This window comes from Pituophis catenifer, unplaced genomic scaffold, assembly GCF_029215685.1.
Source record: "Pituophis catenifer annectens isolate HBS135680 unplaced genomic scaffold, rPitCat1.0.hap2 SCAF_6, whole genome shotgun sequence".
Taxonomy (NCBI): domain Eukaryota; kingdom Metazoa; phylum Chordata; class Lepidosauria; order Squamata; family Colubridae; genus Pituophis; species Pituophis catenifer.
This window is the reverse complement of record NW_027256886.1, coordinates 96,545,566-96,563,732: the sequence shown is the minus strand read 5'-3', so window position 1 is coordinate 96,563,732 and position 18,167 is coordinate 96,545,566. Positions and strand designations below refer to the sequence as shown.

The following is an 18,167-nucleotide window of genomic DNA, read 5'->3' as shown; positions in this document are numbered from 1 at the left end:
TAGGAAAAAAATATCTTTTTAATCAAGTTTTTATCTGATCATGATATTCTTTTTACAAGAGACTTTGGCTTTAAAAGAACCCAATATAGATAGTTCCTATATTAGCTAGTCAAGTGACAAAGGAGGGACACTTAAAAGAGCCTGGCAAAATTCATCTCAGTAGCTTTCCAGACAGTAAATATCCCCCTCCACATTGTTTGTATTGGGCAGTGGCCCACACTTGCATATCAAAGATATTTCAGTACTTTTATTATACCTTTTATTAGGGCAGTGGGGTGGCTGAGCAGTTAAGATGCTAGGCTTGTCGGCTGGAAACCCGGCAACCCGGGTTTGATATCCAAGGACCATGTGAGTTACAAATAACTCAAGACAGCAAACTTCTCCAATACACCTTCTTCCTCCTATTTTCCCCACAACAACATATCTGTGAGGTGGGTTGGGCTGAGAGAGAGTGAGTAGCCCAAAGTCACCCAGCTGCTTTTCATAGCTAAGCTGGAATTAAATCTCATTGTCTCCAGCTTTCTAGCCTGGTGCCCTAACCACTAGACCAAACTTGGCTGTCCTGGATTTTTCAGTTTGAAAATCTCTACTTTGTGTTGATTCAATTAATTCTTGCCAGATTTGCATGTTATTATGAATGTGTTCATATTCCTAAAAATTTAATTTTGCATTTCTAGGAAAATCTAAAACGGTTACGTGATAGCATCACTCGACGACAGCTTGAAAAGCAAAAGGCTGGGAAGCATGCAGGTAAAATCCTTAGCTAATTAATAACAGTAATTAACCATTCTATTGGTCTAAAACTAAGAAGTAATAATTAGGAAACTCTTATGTTAATGGTTCGTCCTGGCAGATACATTTTTGTAAGCACTTTATTGGGAAGATGGTGAGAAGATTCACTAAATCTGAGCAAGTTGGAATTGACTCCATTAGTTTTTTTTAATTAATTAATTAATTTTTATACTATAGTTTTTATTAATTTATAATATGACATACAAAGAGAATACAAAAGTAAATATTAGGGAAATTAGGGATGGAAAAAGGGAAATGGATAGTGGGGGAATGCAAGGGGGGAAAAGGCATTGATTTCCGACTTTGGTGCAGTAAAATAAGGCCTCTATCCTCAAATTTTTACTTTTTCATAATAATGTAAACTAGCCATTTCTATAACAACAAATCTATCTAATCGGTAAAACCCAAAATTAAAGTTTAATTTTTTTCTACCTCAAGCACAAAGTCCAGAAGTGGTTTCCAAGTAGAAATAAAGGTATTTGTGTTTTTTCTTTAATCAAAATAGTCAATTTAACCATCTTTGCTAATTGCATTAGTTTTTCCAGCCATTCATCCATTGTGGGGATCGAGGTGACCTTCCATTTCTGTGCTGTTGATGTCTTGCTGCCATCAACATATATAACATCAGAGTTCCGAATTTTTTTTCCAAGTCTTGTTCCATTAAACCCAAAAGAAAAGTCTCTGGTTTTCTTTCTTTATTCAGTTTAAGAATTTTATGTATTAAGATATGAATCCTACTCCAATATTTCTTTGTTTTATCACACGTTCACCATAAATGATAAAAAGTTCCTTCTTTACATTTACATTTCCAACATTCATTTGAAGTACCTTTATACATTCTTGACAATTCATCTGGAGTTAAATACCAATGATACATCATCTTATAGAAATTTTCTTTTAAATTATAGTTTAATGTGAACTTTAAACCTTAATTCCACATATTCTCCCACTGTTCAAGCATTACATTACATCAAAAATTCCTTGCCCACTGACTCATACAATGCTTTACTTGCTCATTTTCCAGATTTAAATTCAATAACACTTTATACCAGTGGTGAAATGTAAAATTTGTTACTACCGGTTCTGTGGGTGTGGCTTGGTGGGGGGTAATGTGACTGGGTGGGCATGGCCAACTTTTTTTTTTTATTTTTAAAAGCATTTTTTCTACAACCTCTTCATGCTTTTAAAAAGCTCTGACGATCCCAGCTGAGCCACGCGATCATCAGAGGCTTTTTTTTAACTTTTAAAAGCATTTGTAGAAAAAATGCTTTTAAAAGTAAAAAAAAAAGCCTCTGATGATCGCGTGGCTCAGCTGGGCATGGGTGGGGGCAGGGATTTCTTCTACTGGTTCTCCGAACCACCCACCGCCATCGCTACCGGATCAGGCGATCTGGTCCGAACCAGGAGCATTTCACTCCTGCTTTATAGACTTTAGCAATAATATGTTCCTCACTACCACACAGTAAAGTTTCCAATTCATTTTTAACAAAGTTAAACCCGTGATTCTTTTTATCTAATTTAAATCTTTCTTTCAGTTGTAAATATGTAAACTTCTGATTCTAGCTCCTCCTTAGATTTGAGGGTAGGGTCCCTAAGTTAAAAGATATTATTTTACTATAAATCCACTAGTTCGGACTCGTCACCATTTGTTTTCTAAAAAAAAGCTTCCTGTGGGGAAACCCAAAGAGGCATCTTTGTGGAAAACCATGTTTTATATTTATTCCAAACTCTCAAAATAGCATGTCTGACAAAATGACTGTTGAAGTTAACATTTACTTTAACTTTGTTACACCATAATTAACCGTGCCAACCAAATCTTAATTCATGGCTTTCTAAGTCCAGTAACCTCTTATTCTGAGGGTTCACCCATTCTTTTAACCAGACCAAACAGCAGGCATCAAAATACAATTTCAAATCTGGTAGACCCAGATTTCCTTAGCATCCTACAGTAGTCTGTATCTAATTCTTGGTTTTTCCCCTTGCCATATAAACTTTGAGATATCCCTCTGCCATTGTTTAAATGGAATATCAGTGGCAAGTATTGGTAGTGTCTGAAACAAAGACATCTTTGGTAAGACATTCATCTTAATTACAGAGATTCTGCCCAATAGTGATAACTGCAATTTATCCCCATCTTAATAGGTCTTTTTTAATTTCATTTCTCTCTGAAGCATGGCTTCATTTGTTTTTTTGTTTTGTTTTTTTGAATTTTTTTTTATTTTAACATAACAAAACATAAAACAACCATCATCCATTACAATCACAGAAAGTGTGTCGATCGGTTAAAATTCTTTTGTGCTTAATCCCATATCCACAATTTACAAATTATTTAATTTCTCTTATTTAACAATTTTATATATTCCTTTATATTATTATTCTCATTTAACAATTATTTAACAAAGGTTTGACTCCCATAAAAAAACAAAACACTTCATATATTTTATCATTACATTAATTTCATATTTCATACTTCATTTCATGCCTTATTATCTAGCCATTGATAAAACAAATCCCATATCAAATAATATTGTTTGTCTTCCTGTTCTCTAATTTCAAACGTCAATTTACTCATTTCAGCACATTCCGTTATTTTCTTAATGACTTCATCTTCAGTAGGTATTTTCTCTTTTTTTCAATTTTTAGCAAATACAATTCTAGCTGCTGTTAAAACATTCACAATTAGATATCTCAGTTCTCTATTATACATTTCTGTAAAATCCCTAATAAAAATATCTCAGGTTTAAAGTCAATGTGTTTCTTTGTCATTTTTTCCAACCATATGTGGATTTTAGTCCAATATCTTTTAGCTTCTGCACATGTCCACCACATATGGCAGTGGTGGGATTCAATTTTTTTAACAACAGGTTCTGTGGGCGTGGCTTAGTTGGGGATGTAGCTTGGCAATCATGTGACTGGGTGGGCGTGGCTAGCTGGTCACGTGACTATAGGCGTGGCTAGCTGGTCACGTGACTGTGTAGGTGTGGCTAGCTGGTCATGTGACCAGATCGGCGTGGCTATGTGCATAGGGATTACTCAGAGGGCTGAAAAAAAGTCATTTCTGACTGGGCCTCGCACTTTTGACCAGTCCTCACACTTATGACCATCCTCACATTTATGCCCGTGCAGCGTTCTTAACAACCATGTCACTCATTTCACAACTGCTTCTCTTCACCATGGTGACAAGATAGGGCAAAAACGTAAAATGTGAGGACAGTCGTAAGTTCGAGGACTGGTCAAAAATGCGAGGACCAGTCAGAAATAACTTTTTCAGCCCTCTGAGTAGTCCATATGCATAAAAAGATACAGCAATAGAGAGTGATGAAGGAAGGGAAGGGAAATTAGAGTAGGAGGGAGGGTAAGAGAGGGAGGAAGAGAGGAGGAGAAGGAGAAAGGAAGAGGAAGTAGGGAGGAGAAGAAGAGGGGGAGGAAGAGAAAATAAGAAAGAAAGAAAAGAGAGAGGTGGTAGGTTTGAGGAGAAAGATTGCTGTACAATAAAAAAGATGAAAGGGAAGAAAGCCAACCCCAAACAAATATAAAGATATTAAGATAAAAGAATGAATTGTTAAACTTTAAAGAATAAAAGAGAACAAATATGAATAAATAACAATAATTAGAAACACACATACAAACATACAATGTATTTTCTCTGAACAGAGTATTTGGTCGGTTCACAAATTTAAACAGTGTTTAGTCATTTCAATTAAATTTACAATTTCTATATTTCCTTTTTGCCATATTTATTCCTCATCTATTTTTGTAAAAAACCAATATTACCCTTCATCCTCATCTCTAATCTTAATCAAATTCAATTTTTCCCTTCTATTCTATATTATACCCCTTCCCATTGTCATCTATTTTTATATCCATCCTCACATTGGTTAATTATGTAATATTAATTGTTTAATATAAATTCAACATTTTAATATAAATCAATTAGTTATATAACTACCTTTTTTGTATATTAATAAATATGAACATGAATATTCCAATTATTTCCATGCAATCCAATTTCTTACAAATCAATTAATTATATTTACCAATAATAATAAACCAAATAACTTCCCCCATATATTCCTCCAAACCACAACTTAACCATTTCTGCTTTCAGAAATATACAATTAATAGTATCTCAATTATTACAATTCCCTAGTTAAATAGAGCTTTTTTTCTTTTGTGTTTTAAAATCTTGAACTCTCCTCTTTTTCCCTAAATTTCCCATTGTTTGCACCTACCTTTTTTGGTGAGGAAAAAGAAAAGAAATCTGCCTGCCTAATTATCCAACCTTGCAGCAACAGCAAAGCAGTTTCAGTTTTGTTTTTCAGGATAGCTAGGGGAAAAAAAAATTGCTCCAGCAAGCAGCAGAGCCCTGAGCAAAACAGCTGAGACAAATCAGCTGAGACTCAGGAGCCCATCTAAGCAAGGGCTAATTAGCCTATGCTGAAGCTCCGCGGGCCAATAAAATTACAAAAAAACACCGAACCATTTGTTAAATTGCTGGCTCGCCCGCCCCTCGCCCACCACTATTTATTGGCAATAAATAGTGGTGCGGAGGGGCGGGGCAAGCCAGCAATTTAACAAATGGTTCGGCTGCACCACTGGCTATAGGGCGGCCCTTTGAAGCCCCACGGCAAGAATTTGAACAGTTTTTTTTCCTCTAGCCATCAGCTGGGACTCCGGAGGCAGCAATAGATTGGGAGTGGGCTTTCTCCATCCTGCTCTCTTGCGTCCGGAGCTGGTGGGGAACCACGTGGCAGCCCACGTGGATCCCAGGCAGCGGAACTCAGGCTAGGGAAGGGGTGGGCAATTGTGGCTCTTTTACAACCTGTGGCCTTCAACTCCCAGAATTCCTGAGACAGCCAAGCTGTCAGGTGGGAGGCGGGTGGGAGGCGGGGCGGGCAAGCCAGCAATTTAACAAACGGTTCGGTGTGCTGCGGGGCCAATAAATTACAAAAAAACACTGAACCGTTTGTTAAATTACTGTCTCGCTCACCCCATTTATTGGCAATAAATAGTAGTGCGGAGGGGCGGGGCAAGGGGCGGGGTGAGCCAGCAATTTAACAAAGGGTTCGGCCGAACCCCCTAGAACCAGCAGAATCCCACCACTGACATATGGTAATATGATCCTGGAGTCTGATGACATTTCAAACATTTCTCTGATTTGTTCTTGAACATTCTAGCTATTCTCGTCGGGGGTAGATACCACTTGTAAAATATCTTATACAAATTCTCCTTATATACTGTAGACATTGTCATTTTATAGTTTTGCAACCACAATTTTTGCCATTTCTCTAAATCAATCCCATGGCCAAAATTTTTCCTCCATGCTATCATTGTTTCTTTAACTTGTTCTTCTTCCAATTTTACCTCTAATAAATAACCATACAATTTTTTGATTACATAGTCATCAGAACCTATTAAAATCTTATCTAAATTGGTCAAGACATTATAGAAACCTTCTTGTTTAAAATCTTCTTCATATCTAGAACCTATTTGCAAATAAGAAAACCAATCCATCTTAAAACCTTGTTCTTCCAATTCTTGCTTCGATTTAAGTTCACCCTTTTCATCCATTAATTCACTATATCTAACAATTTGTTCCCTTCTAAATATTACTGAATATGAAAATGCTTCAATCAAGCGCCAGCGGTGGTGCCTGGGCTGCCGAAAACTTGATTTGCTGCGTACTGGGCGCTGCGGGCGGCGACGCGGGAGCGGCGGCCATGGCTACGGAGGCGGAGATGACTAAAATGACACTCGCAACGGCGATGATGACAGCAACGGCAGCAGCAACACCGGGAGGCTAGGCTATGAGGATGCCCTCTCTAGACGATGGAGAGGGCTTTGCTGCAAGCAGTTACCCCCCCTCGATGTAATGGGGAGGGGGCCTGGACATTCCCCCCATTTTTGAAATACTAGGGGAGATATTTTCAACTTAATCACCTGAATGGCCCTATCTGAAAGAGCATGATAGTGGTGGGGGCTGAGAACTGAAGACATGATTTTTTGATCTTCCCCTGACTGTTTCTCTCCCCCCCCCCTTACTAGACCTAGGCCTAGTTTGGTCATTCAGCGAAAAACTTGCAGCTGTTCGATCAACTTATAGCCTTTATTTTAAATATCTTTTCCTCCTTGACTATCCTAGTTATCCTGATTATTTGATTTCATCTCTTCCGCCTGGATGCTCCACCTTGCTTTTTTCGACCTTATCTTCGGATTTTTGCTGGTATCAGAAAGGGAGGAAGCATAGACATTGAGAGTCTTGAACAATTTATTTGTAATATTTATACAAGTGGATGGGACGGACCATCTTCTCCTTTGTCTCTGTAACTCTGGACACCGTGAGAGGGCGGTCATTGAGACTCTGTAACTGGTCGCCGTGAGAGGGCGGTCATTGAGACTCTCATCCCCCTTTTTGACTAACTTATTTTAATCACAAGACTTTCCCATCACTGTAAGAGGGAGATGGTATTCCGATGTTCTATTATATTAGCTTCCTTGTACAATTATCTACTTTACCCTTTTTGTCTTAACCATCTGTTTTAAACCATCTTTAACACCTTAAGAAGAAAATGGCCTTTCATCGCCTCCAATTCTATCTCACCTCCGATGTATTCAATAACAGAGCTCCTAGCACTGCGAGATTCCCCCCTCTCGCAAGTTTGGCCCTCCCAGTTATTTAGGGCCGCCCTCGAGGACGGGTTTTGGAACCCCAAGAGGTGGTATGCTAAGAGCCGGAAGCTTTGGGGTTTTTTAGATAGTTTTTCAAATTCTATTTTAAGGGGATCTGGGAGGAGGGTGGTTTCCAATGTAAATAATGAGGCTGGGGGGCCTCCCAGGAGGGGGGTGGGTTGTATGGGTTCAGGGATTAACCTGCGAGGGACAGGATCTAGTCCATCTGAAGAGCGCGGCGGAGGAGATGCAGAATCCGGGGCCAAGGAGAGGGTTAGAGCTTGTGCTGTTGATAGACATTACATCAGTACTGTAGGTGGGAGGGGCAGATATGGCAGGAGTAGGGGGCCACATCAAGTTGCAGGAGTGCGCGCTCGCTGTCTTCAAGCGGTGGCACGCTCCGGCCCCCAATGCTCTTCTCGTTCCCCAGGTGGCACAGACCCTCAGGCCCTGGGCCTTCGGCTGATGCTATGCAATGCCAGGTCCGTGGTAAATAAAGCCCCCCTCATTTGTGATCTTGTTCAGGAGGGGGGAGCAGACCTGGTGGGTATTACGGAGACCTGGTTGGGCCAGGAGGGGGGAGTCCCTCTCGTAGAGATGTGCCCACCCGGTTTCCGGGCATTTCATCAGCCAAGGTCACAGGGAAGGGGCGGCGGGGGTGGCAGTTATCATTAAAGAGGGTCTTGGTCCGAGGGAGGTCACTGTTCCTCAGACAGCCGGATGTGAGTCCCTCCTTGTGAAGTGGGGTCATGGGGTGCAGATGGGCCTGCTGGTTACGTACCTGGCTCCCTGCCACGTGGCAGCAGCCTTGCCTGAACTACTCAATGTTATAGCCGCGGTGGCGATTGATACCCCTAGGCTTATGGTCGTGGGGGACTTCAACCTACCATCCATCGGTGAGGCGTCTGAGGCGGCTCAGGAGTTCATGGCTTCCATGACGGCCATGGACCTGACCCAATTAGTTCATAGCCCTACTCACACGGGGGGAAACACGCTGGACCTGGTTTTTGTCTCTGGTCAGTGGCTGAGTGGTCTCGAGAGAGGGGATATAGCGATCGAGCCCTTGTCATGGTCAGATCATTCCCTCCTTTGCTTTGACCTTCGAACCGCCACACCCCGCCGCAGGGAGGCGGAACCAATGAGGTGTCGGAGCTTGGGCCATTTCCTGAGGCTCTGGCACACGGCTCGACTGAAGACCTAGTGGCTGCCTGGGATAGGGCGGCCGCTGGAGCTTTGGACCGGGTCGTGCCTTTGCGGCCTCTAATCCAGTGTCGATCTCACCTGGCTCCCTGGTTCACCGAGGAGCTGAGGGAGATGAAACGCCGGAAAAGACTCCTGGAGAGCAGTTGGAGGGCCAGCCATTCTGAATCTGACCGAACACTGGTAAGGTCTCATATTAAGACCTACCTAATGGCAATAAAAGCGGCAAAGTGTAACTATTTTTCCGCTCTTATTGCGTCATCAGATAATCGCCTGGCCGCCCTGTTTAGGGTGACCTGCTCCCTGCTCCACCAGGAACCGCGGGAGGACCCCTTGGAGGTTAGAGCCGAGGACTTTGTATAATATCTGTATGACAAAATCGCTCAGATTCGGGAAAATTTGGACTCTGACTGGGTAGATTCGGGAGGGAGGATGGAGGCAAGTCTTGAGAATATTACCTGGGAAGAGTTTGATTCTGTGACTCCGGAAAACGTGGACAAGATACTGGGCAGACTGAGCGTGGCCACATGTTTATTGGACCCGTGTCCCTCCTGGCTGGTGCTGGCCTCTCGGGAGGTTACACGAGGCTGGCTCCAGGGGATTATAAATGCTTCCTTGAGAGAGGGTGCCTTCCCCGCCGCCTTGAAAGAGGCGGTGGTGAAGCCTCTCCTCAAGAAGCCTTCCCTGGACCCAGCAGTGTTGGCTAATTACCGTCCAGTCTCCAACCTTCGCTTGTTGAGAAGGTTGTTGAGAGTGTGGTAGCGCGACAGCTTCCTCAGTACTTGGATGAATCGGCTTATCTAGATCCGTTCCAGTTGGGCTTCAGGCCTGGATACAGCACAGAAATGGCATTGGTCGCATTGGTAGATGATCTCTGGAGGACCCGGGACAGGGGTTGCTCCTCTGTCCTGGTCCTATTAGACCTCTCAGCAGCTTTTTATACCATCGACCATGGTATCATGCTGCACCGGTTGGAAGAGTTAGGGGTGGGGGGCACCGTGTTGCAGTGGTTCTCCTCCTTTCTCTCTGATCGGTCACAGTCTGTGTTGACAGGGGGGCAGAGGTCGACCCCGAGGCCCCTTGTATGTGGGGTGCCACAGGGGTCGGTTCTCTCACCCCTTCTGTTCAACATTTATGTGAAGCCGCTGGGTGAGATCATCCGTGGTTTTGGGGTGAAGTTATACATCTCCACCCCGGACCACCCCAATGATGCCCTTAAAGTGATGTCCCGGTGCCTGGAGGCTGTACGGATCTGGATGGGGAGAAACAGACTCAGGCTCAACCCATCCAAGACCGAGTGGCTGTGGTTTCCGACGTCCAATATAGTCAGTTGGTGCCATCACTGACTATTGGGGACGAGTCATTGCCCCCCACGGAGAGGGTTCGCAACTTAGGCGTCCTCTTGGACTCATGGCTGTCTTTAGAAGAACACTTGACGGCTGTGGCCGGGAGGTCTTTTTATCAGGTTCGCCTGATTCGCCAGTTGCGTCCCTTTCTGGATTGGGACTCGTTAAATACGGTCACTCATGCCCTCGTCACTTCATGCCTGGACTACTCTAATGCTCTCTACATGGGGCTCCCCTTGAGGAGCACCCGGAGCCTCCAGCTGGTCCAGAATGCGGCCGCGCGGGTAGTTATGGGAGCAGCATGGCGCTCCCATGTGGCTCCCCTCCTGCACGAGCTGCACTGGCTCCCTGTGGTCTTCCGGGTGCGCTTCAAGGTCTTAGTTACCACCTTTAGAGCGCTCCATGGCTTAGGACCGGGGTACTTACGAGACCGCCTTCTGCCACCAATAGCCTCTCACCGCCCAGTACGCTCCCATAGAGAGGGGCTTCTCAGGGTGCCCTCAGCCAAACAGTGTCGACTGGCGGCCCCCAGGGGGAGAGCCTTTTCTGTGAGGGCACCCACCATCTGGAACGAGCTCCCCCCAGAGAATCAGAGGATTCCGGATCTGCGCACTTTCCGCCATGCCCTCAAAACATTCCTGTTTCAGCAGGCCGGCCTGGCCTAACTTTCCCTTTATATTGCTTTTGATTTTGTTTTAAACTGGGATGTCTTGAATTATCTAGGACCAGAGTGTTTAGTATATTTTAATTGGTTTTTTAACGTTTGTATTACATGTATTTTTATCGTTCGCTGTTCACCGCCCTGAGTTCCTCAGGAATAGGGCGGTATATAAATTTAATAAATAAATAAAATTTAATAAATAAATAAATAAAATTGTTGATACCCAGAATGGAATTTTCAAATAGTGTTGTTTTTTAATCTTCTCCCAATTTAATAACAAAGCCTCACATATATGATGCCTTCTAAAATACCCCTGTATTTTTGTTCCTTTATACCATAAAAAAGCATGCCACCCTATCAACAAATCATGACCTTCTATCTATTCTTTCATTCACATCAAACTTGTCATTTGATAATAAAGTTCCCAATTAGGTAACCCAAAGCCCCCTCTCATTCTAGCAATTTGTAACAACTTTAATTTTATCCCAGCCTTCTTTCCCTGCCAAATGTATTTTAACACTATTTTATTCAATTCTTCAAAAAAGTCTTTCCCCAATCTAATTGGAATTGTCTGGAACAAGTATAAAATTCTAGGCAAAATATTCATCCTAATAATTGATATCCTTCCAATCAAAGAAAGCTGTAAATTTTCCCATTTCTCCAAGTCTGTCCCTATCTGTTGTTTTAAGTTTATTATAGTTATTTTCTTTAAGCATGCTACATCTTGCTGTCAAGTATATCCCCAAATATTTGACTTTATTTGTGACCTGCATCTTTGATATATCCGCCAATTCTTTTTGCTTTACCAACATATTTTTAATCAGAATCTTCGTTTTGTCTTTATTGATTTTCAAACCAGCTACTTTCCCAAACTCTCCTATTTTATCTATCAGTGTAGTTATTGATGTTAGTGGATCTTCAAGAACGAAGACCAGGTCATCTGCGAATGTTTCAATTTGTATTCTTCTTTTCGAATTTTCATTCCTTTTATATCTTTTTCTTCTCTGATACTTCTATTTAGCACTTCTAATGTCAATATGAACAACAGAGGGGACAGTGGACAGCCTTGTCTGGTACCTTTTTTTATCTCAATAGAATCTGTCAATTCTCCATTTATCATTACTTTTGCCGTTTGTATATATAGCTTCTATTGCTTGAATGAATTATCTGCCAAAGCCCATCTGTTCCATTTGAAGCAACATAAATCGCCAATTTACATTGTCAAAAGCTTTCTGTGCATCTAAAAATATTAAGGCCATTTGTTTTTCAGGATGGGCTTCATAATATTCCAGAGTGTCCAGAATTATTCTCATATTATCTCTAATTTGACTTTTTGGCAGAAACCCATTTTGATCTGAATCTATAAAATTGTTTAAGTATCTTTTGAGTCTTTCTGCCAATATTGTAGCTAAGATTTTATAATCTGAATTTAGCAGGGATATAGGTCGATAATTTTTGATTTGTTGTGGGTCTGTATCCTCCTTAAGGATCAATGTAATATATGCTTCAGACCATGACTTGGGTATTTTCTTCTTTGTCATCACTTTTTTTTTTAAATTTGATTTATATGCCGCCCTTCTCCGGAGACTCAGGGCAGCTTACAATGCGCTAAGCAATAGCCTTCATCCTTTTGTATATTTATACAAAGTCAGCTTATTGCCCCCACAACTGGGTCCTCAATTTACCTATCTTAGAAAGGATGGAAGGCTGAGTCAACCTTGAGCCTGGCGAGATTCGAACCTGCAATAATTGCAGGCAGCTGGTCTTAATAACAGGGTGCTTTAGACCACTGTACTACCAAGGCTCTTCATTCATAACTTCTAAAAGTGGGAGACTCAAAGATTCTTGCAATGTCCTATAGTATTCTGCTGGCAAACAATCTGGCCCTGGTGCCTTCCCATTCTTTTGTTTCTTAATTGCTTCAGTTAATTCCATCATCGTTATATTCCATTATCATTATATTTCCCTCTAGCATCTCCTCAATATCTTTAGGAATCCGAGGTAAGTTTGCATTTTGAAGATATCATATCACATTTTCCTCCTCTATCTTTGTTTTCTCATACAATTTTCTATAGCAGAGATGGCTAACCTTTTTGCCATCGCGTGCCAGGAGAGGGGGGCGGGGGAGGGTCATGCGTGCATGTGTCCACGCACATACGTGCACAACCCTCCCTCCTCCCCCCCCGCTCCTGGCACATGATGGCCTGGTAGACCCATTTTTCTTTCTACCTGGTTCCAGATCCTCTCTATTTATCTGGGAAGGGCAAAAATAGCCTTTCCCACTCCCTTGTGGAGGCCCTACGGAGGCTGAAAGGGCCCATTTCCCAACTCCCGGTGGGACAGGAAGTGACATTTTTTGCCTCCAGAGCCTCTCTAGGAGTCTCTAGGAGCCTCTCTAGGAGTCTCTGGAGGCAGGGGACAGCAAAAAAGTCACTTCCTGTCCCACCGGGAGTCGGGAAATGGGCCCTTTCAGCCTCCGTAGGGGCCTTCAAGGGAGTGGGGAAGGCTGTTTTCGTCCTTCCCAGATAAATAGAGAGGATCTGGAGCCAGATAAGAAAAAAAAAACGGGCCTCCCCCTCCCCCCAGGCCCTCCAGAGGCAGGAAACAGCCTGTTTACCTACTTCTGGTGGGCCCAGAAGGCCCGAAAATCAGCTGGCCAACACGTGCATGCACCCGAGAGCTGAGCTAGCGTGCCCACTAATATGGCTCCGCGTGCCACCTGTGGCACGTGTGCCATAGGTTCGCCATCACGGCTCTATAGTAATCCTGTATAATTTTTTTCTTCTCCTTATTTCCAAATTTACTTTGTCCTTGATCATCAATTAATTGTATTATTTTTTCTCTTTTTCTTAAGAAAATGTTATTTTCTTAATAACATCATCATCAGTAGATATCTTCTCTCCTTTCCAGTTTTTAGCAAATACAATTCTAGCCGCTGTTAAGACATTCACAATTAAGTATCTCAGTTCTCTATTATATGTTTCTGGTAAAATCCCTAATAAAAATATCTCTGGTTTAAAATCAATATGTTTCTTTATCATTTTTTCCAACCATGTGTGGATTTTAGTCCAATATCTTTTAGCTTCTGCACATGTCCACCACATATAGTAGTATGAACCCGGAGTCTGATGACACTTCCAACACTTCTCCGATTTGCTCTTGAACATTCTGGCTATTCTCGCTTGAAAAAAGGTTAAAGTTTTGACTTTTTATATCTCTGGAAGGAAAGATATGAGAAACATGAAACTTTGTGCATAATAACTTAGCAACACAAGGTTTTTAAATATAAAATTTCAGTCTCCTATTGTTTTCCAATAGTTCACAAATTGAGTGTAAAGTTGACGGTTTTTGTAAAAACGCCAAAAATACCGCTTTTACAAAAAAATACCTTCTGGAAACTCTGCTAAATCATTCTCATTAGAAAGAGCATGTTTCAACCCCCCTAAAAAAGTAGAGTTGGTTTTTCATCGCTGACATATGTAGTTCTACAGAGACATAGGATTCTCCTCCAAGTTGCTGATAATCCTTTGAACAGGGACAGTTGGCATAATAGACGAGTAATACTGAACTGTCTTTGCCAACTTTTACACTGCAGAGGATATTCTAATGAACTAACAGAGATTTCTTGGCTCCCCAGCAGACATGGTTGTAAAAAAATATTGTTAACTTTTGTGCAGATTGTTCTTCCATTGATGTTATTCAGGCGTGAAACCTTTCTAAGGAAATATTGTATTCAGCCAATATGAGGAGTTTGAATTAATACTGGTAAATGCATATATTCCTCCAAATACATCCTTGTACTATAACTCTGACTACAGATATGTAAGTCAAGGACTACTTGTATTGGACATGTTTAGATGACATATCCATACTACCTCCTGAATCTATAATTATATTGATTGGAGATTTTAATGCTAAATTAGGTCCATCTTTGCATGAGTTTGCTCAAAAGAAAAGATTCCCAAAGGAATTTCTTGATAATCATTCACTGTGACTTCCTAGAGACAACAAAAGTAATACTGCTGGTCTGCTCCTGGTCTCTTTAATTTTCAGATATTGAGAGGTAAGGATAATAACTATGTATACCCCCACACATACCACTCAGCCCTCTGAAGTAGTGTGCTAGATCTTTTCTGTGTATCAAGAGATAAAGTTGACCTTTTTAAAGAGGTTACCGTATATTTAGGTGATGAAAGTGACCATCAGCCTATGAGCATGACATTATAAGGTTGCTCAGATTTAAGATCATATAATACTCCCAACAAATGGCTCAGCAGTGATCCAAAATAAAAGGTTAATTTGGCCTAAAATTGATACAAAGCAATATCAGACAATCTTAAAGCAGAGAATGCAGTTAACTGGGCTAAAACAATAACAGTCATCTACTACTGACTGGCTGTCAGCCTTGAAAGCATTCTTTAATCTCTGCAATATGCTGAAGAAACATTTAATAACTTCCTGCCAAAAGTTTTCAAGTGGGTAGATCTCGTTGGTTTGGTTTTGATGTCGGTTGTTGAAAAAGAAATTGAAGGCAGTCCTAAGTCTCGCTAAGAGGAGTCCTACTCCCATATTACAAGTTGAGATGATGCATATAAGAAGAGAATACAAAAAACTCATAAAATTAAAGGGAAAAAATGCCATTTCAATTTGGTCAGAATGGCAGGGGAAGGATACTGCAAAATCTCCATTCCCACCCCACTCTGGGGCCAGCCAGAGGTGATAGTTGCCAGTTCTCCGAACTACTCAAAATTTCCTCTACCAGTTCTCCAGAACCTATCAGAACCTGCTGAATAGCACCCCTGCCCCTATACATGGTTCTCCAGAATGGTGAAGAGGCACTCTGTTTGAAAAGCAAAGTTAGATGATTCCACCTGTTAGAATTTTAATTGTACATGCCAAGATATGTGCTATAAGCGAAACAGTTTCTATTTTTCCAACTTTAACTTAGGAGAGAACTTGAAAGTTTTGGCTTGCAGATGCTAACTAATTGGTTAATCATTATTCTTTCTTCTTAGATTTGGAAATTACTGTACCAGTTGGACATTCTCAGATTATGCCAAAGAAACCAGAGTGTAGCATTTATGAATATAATCCGAGGAAAAATCTTTTCCCAAGTAAAGAGATAAAGCGAGGGGACTGGAAAACAGAAAGCACATCAAGTACTGCAAGTAAGTAAGCAGGTAGCCAGAAAGTTATCTAGCAAGGAATGAAGAAATATACTTTGGATCTCAATAGTTTGCATTGCTGAAATTAAGGAGTTCCTAACCTATAATTTGATTCTTCACATTAAATGTATTGTCAAATCACTTTTCTTCCTGTCTGGCTCCCTTGATCACCCATTTCAACTCTAGCTGTCTATTTAGTCAATTATTTATATCTTTGCACTACGTTTGTAGGTACATTTATTTAATATTGATTCTTATTTTCATTATTTTTTTCTATCAAGTATATATAATCAATTATTACAATTAAATTCTGTTAGAGAAAAGTTATTTCTCAGTTGCTGTGCCTATTAATGGCATTTGGAATGGACAAATAAATAAGCCAATCAGAAAGCGGCTAATGGGTTTGAAACTCCCTGGATTTTATATTCCCTCCCCTAACTGTCACTGTGACAATATAAAAGGAGATTCCTGACAGAAAACTATTATCAGTTAGTAGTCAGTTAGTTGTCAGTTAGAGGGCAGCTCTGCAGTTCTAAATGTCAGTTAGTAGTCAGTTAGAAGTCAGTTAGAGGGCAGTTCTAAAGGGCAGTTCTGCAGTCAGTAAGCAGTTTAAAGGCAGTTCTGATGGCAGTTAGTCATCAGTAAGTTGGCAATTAGGAGAGTTCTGATTAGGGATCAGAGGTAGATCTGATGTTTTAAAAGAATCCTTCTTCTGAGGAAGAATAGCCAGAACTATATCATATAGAGTGATTACATATATATATCTGACAGGGTATTTAAGAAAAGGAATGACATACTATTTAGGATTTGAATAGATATTGTTTTTATTATTATGTAAATAAAAACAGTTTATTGTGAACTGCTAGTAAGTCTCATTTGTTATAGTAGATTGTTATAGAGAGAAGGTTTTACGATACATTGATTTAACCTCCACGACAATTGGTAGCAGAGGATGGTTGTTTAAACTTTATCACAATCTACTAAACAAAAATGCCAAATCTCAAATCAATGACAAAGGCAAGGATAGCAACCCAAGCCTTCACCAGGCACATGGCACCCCAACGCCAACTAACTGAACCCGGGGCCAGAGCAACATTGGCTGAAGCACCACATGCTTCAATAGCACATGAAGCCAGAAATATGACAGGTACCAAGGCGAATATACCGGTTCTAGATGTTCTTGCAGCCGCGAGTGACAGCCCTCAGCCTACAGAAGCCGAGACAAGAAGGACGCCCCTTCTAGCCTCGAATATGAATTCTGCAGAAAGGGATGAGATGAGGTCTGTAATACTCCAAGCGTTCGGCTTGCAGACAGCAAGCGAAGACCCGGTGGCAGATCTCAATGCTCTACTCCAAATTACAAAAATGGCGCCACCTGTCAATATGTCAGTTACTGGCGACCCGCAATGGCAAGCAGGTACTGGCATCGAAGCCACCCACTTGGCAGCATATAATGCTGCAGTGGCCCAAAGCAACCAGTCAGCTGAAGAGCTAGCTTAGCCGGCAGTAGCGGCACCGCTGGTCCCAGCCGTGCCGAGCATGACACTGGCAATGGCCGAATGGGCCCGTGCCCAGGTGACCAGCCCGGTCATGGCAACCCAAGCAACTAAAACAAGAAACTCGCCTACTTGAGATAGAAAATGCAGTCAAAATACTGAGAGCAGCCTTTGAATCCAATTTCCAGCTCCCTCACACCTACTGTGCGACAGCGGCCCGCCCTGACACCCTTCCGACGACTGCAGTCCACTCCTTACCTACTTTCATGATGGCGGACTCTCCTGCGGCGTCTCCAGTTTTCAGGGCCATTTCCGGGACTACTCCAGCTGAGGCTGAGGTCCCAGAGGCAGGCCCAAGGCCTTCTGCAGAGGACAACCTGAGGAAAGACAGGGTGGCCTTCTACAGGAAGGAAAGACCAACAAGGAGATCTAATAGCCTTGAAAGGGTAAACACAGTTGGGGAGTGTTTTAACTGTGGGTCCAGGGACCATTATAAAAGAAACTGCCCACGTAATGCCAACACCAGGGCACGTCAAAGGGCACCTTCTAATGACAGGTACAGAAGGAGATCACCTACCCCACATAGAAAGCCACAAAGCAACCCTGCAAGCCAGAGAAGAGATAGATGGCCAAAGAAAGATGATAAAAAGGACAAATTCAACTTTAACAATAATTTTGCTACTGTGATAGAGACTGAGGTCCACAAGGAAAGAGGGGTTGTAATTACAATTGTAAATATGATTCAAAATGAAAAAAGGGTGTAAGCTTCAATCTGGAGCAAGCCAATGAAAGGCCCGAGGATGCCAATGCAATTTCTATTGGCAAGCCACTCCATGAT

The 18,167-nt window shown here is 41.7% G+C and overlaps 1 protein-coding gene across 1 annotated transcript in view; it reads left to right on the top strand.

The window, feature by feature from the left end:
- The window catches only part of PIK3AP1 (phosphoinositide-3-kinase adaptor protein 1), a 162,034-nt gene that overhangs the window by 127,573 nt on the left and 16,294 nt on the right, over positions 1 to 18,167 (top strand). The window contains exons 13-14 of the mRNA XM_070945012.1: positions 678 to 750; positions 15,684 to 15,836. Coding sequence (XP_070801113.1) covers positions 678 to 750; positions 15,684 to 15,836 — 226 coding nt within the window. The remainder of the gene's footprint in view (positions 1 to 677; positions 751 to 15,683; positions 15,837 to 18,167) is intronic.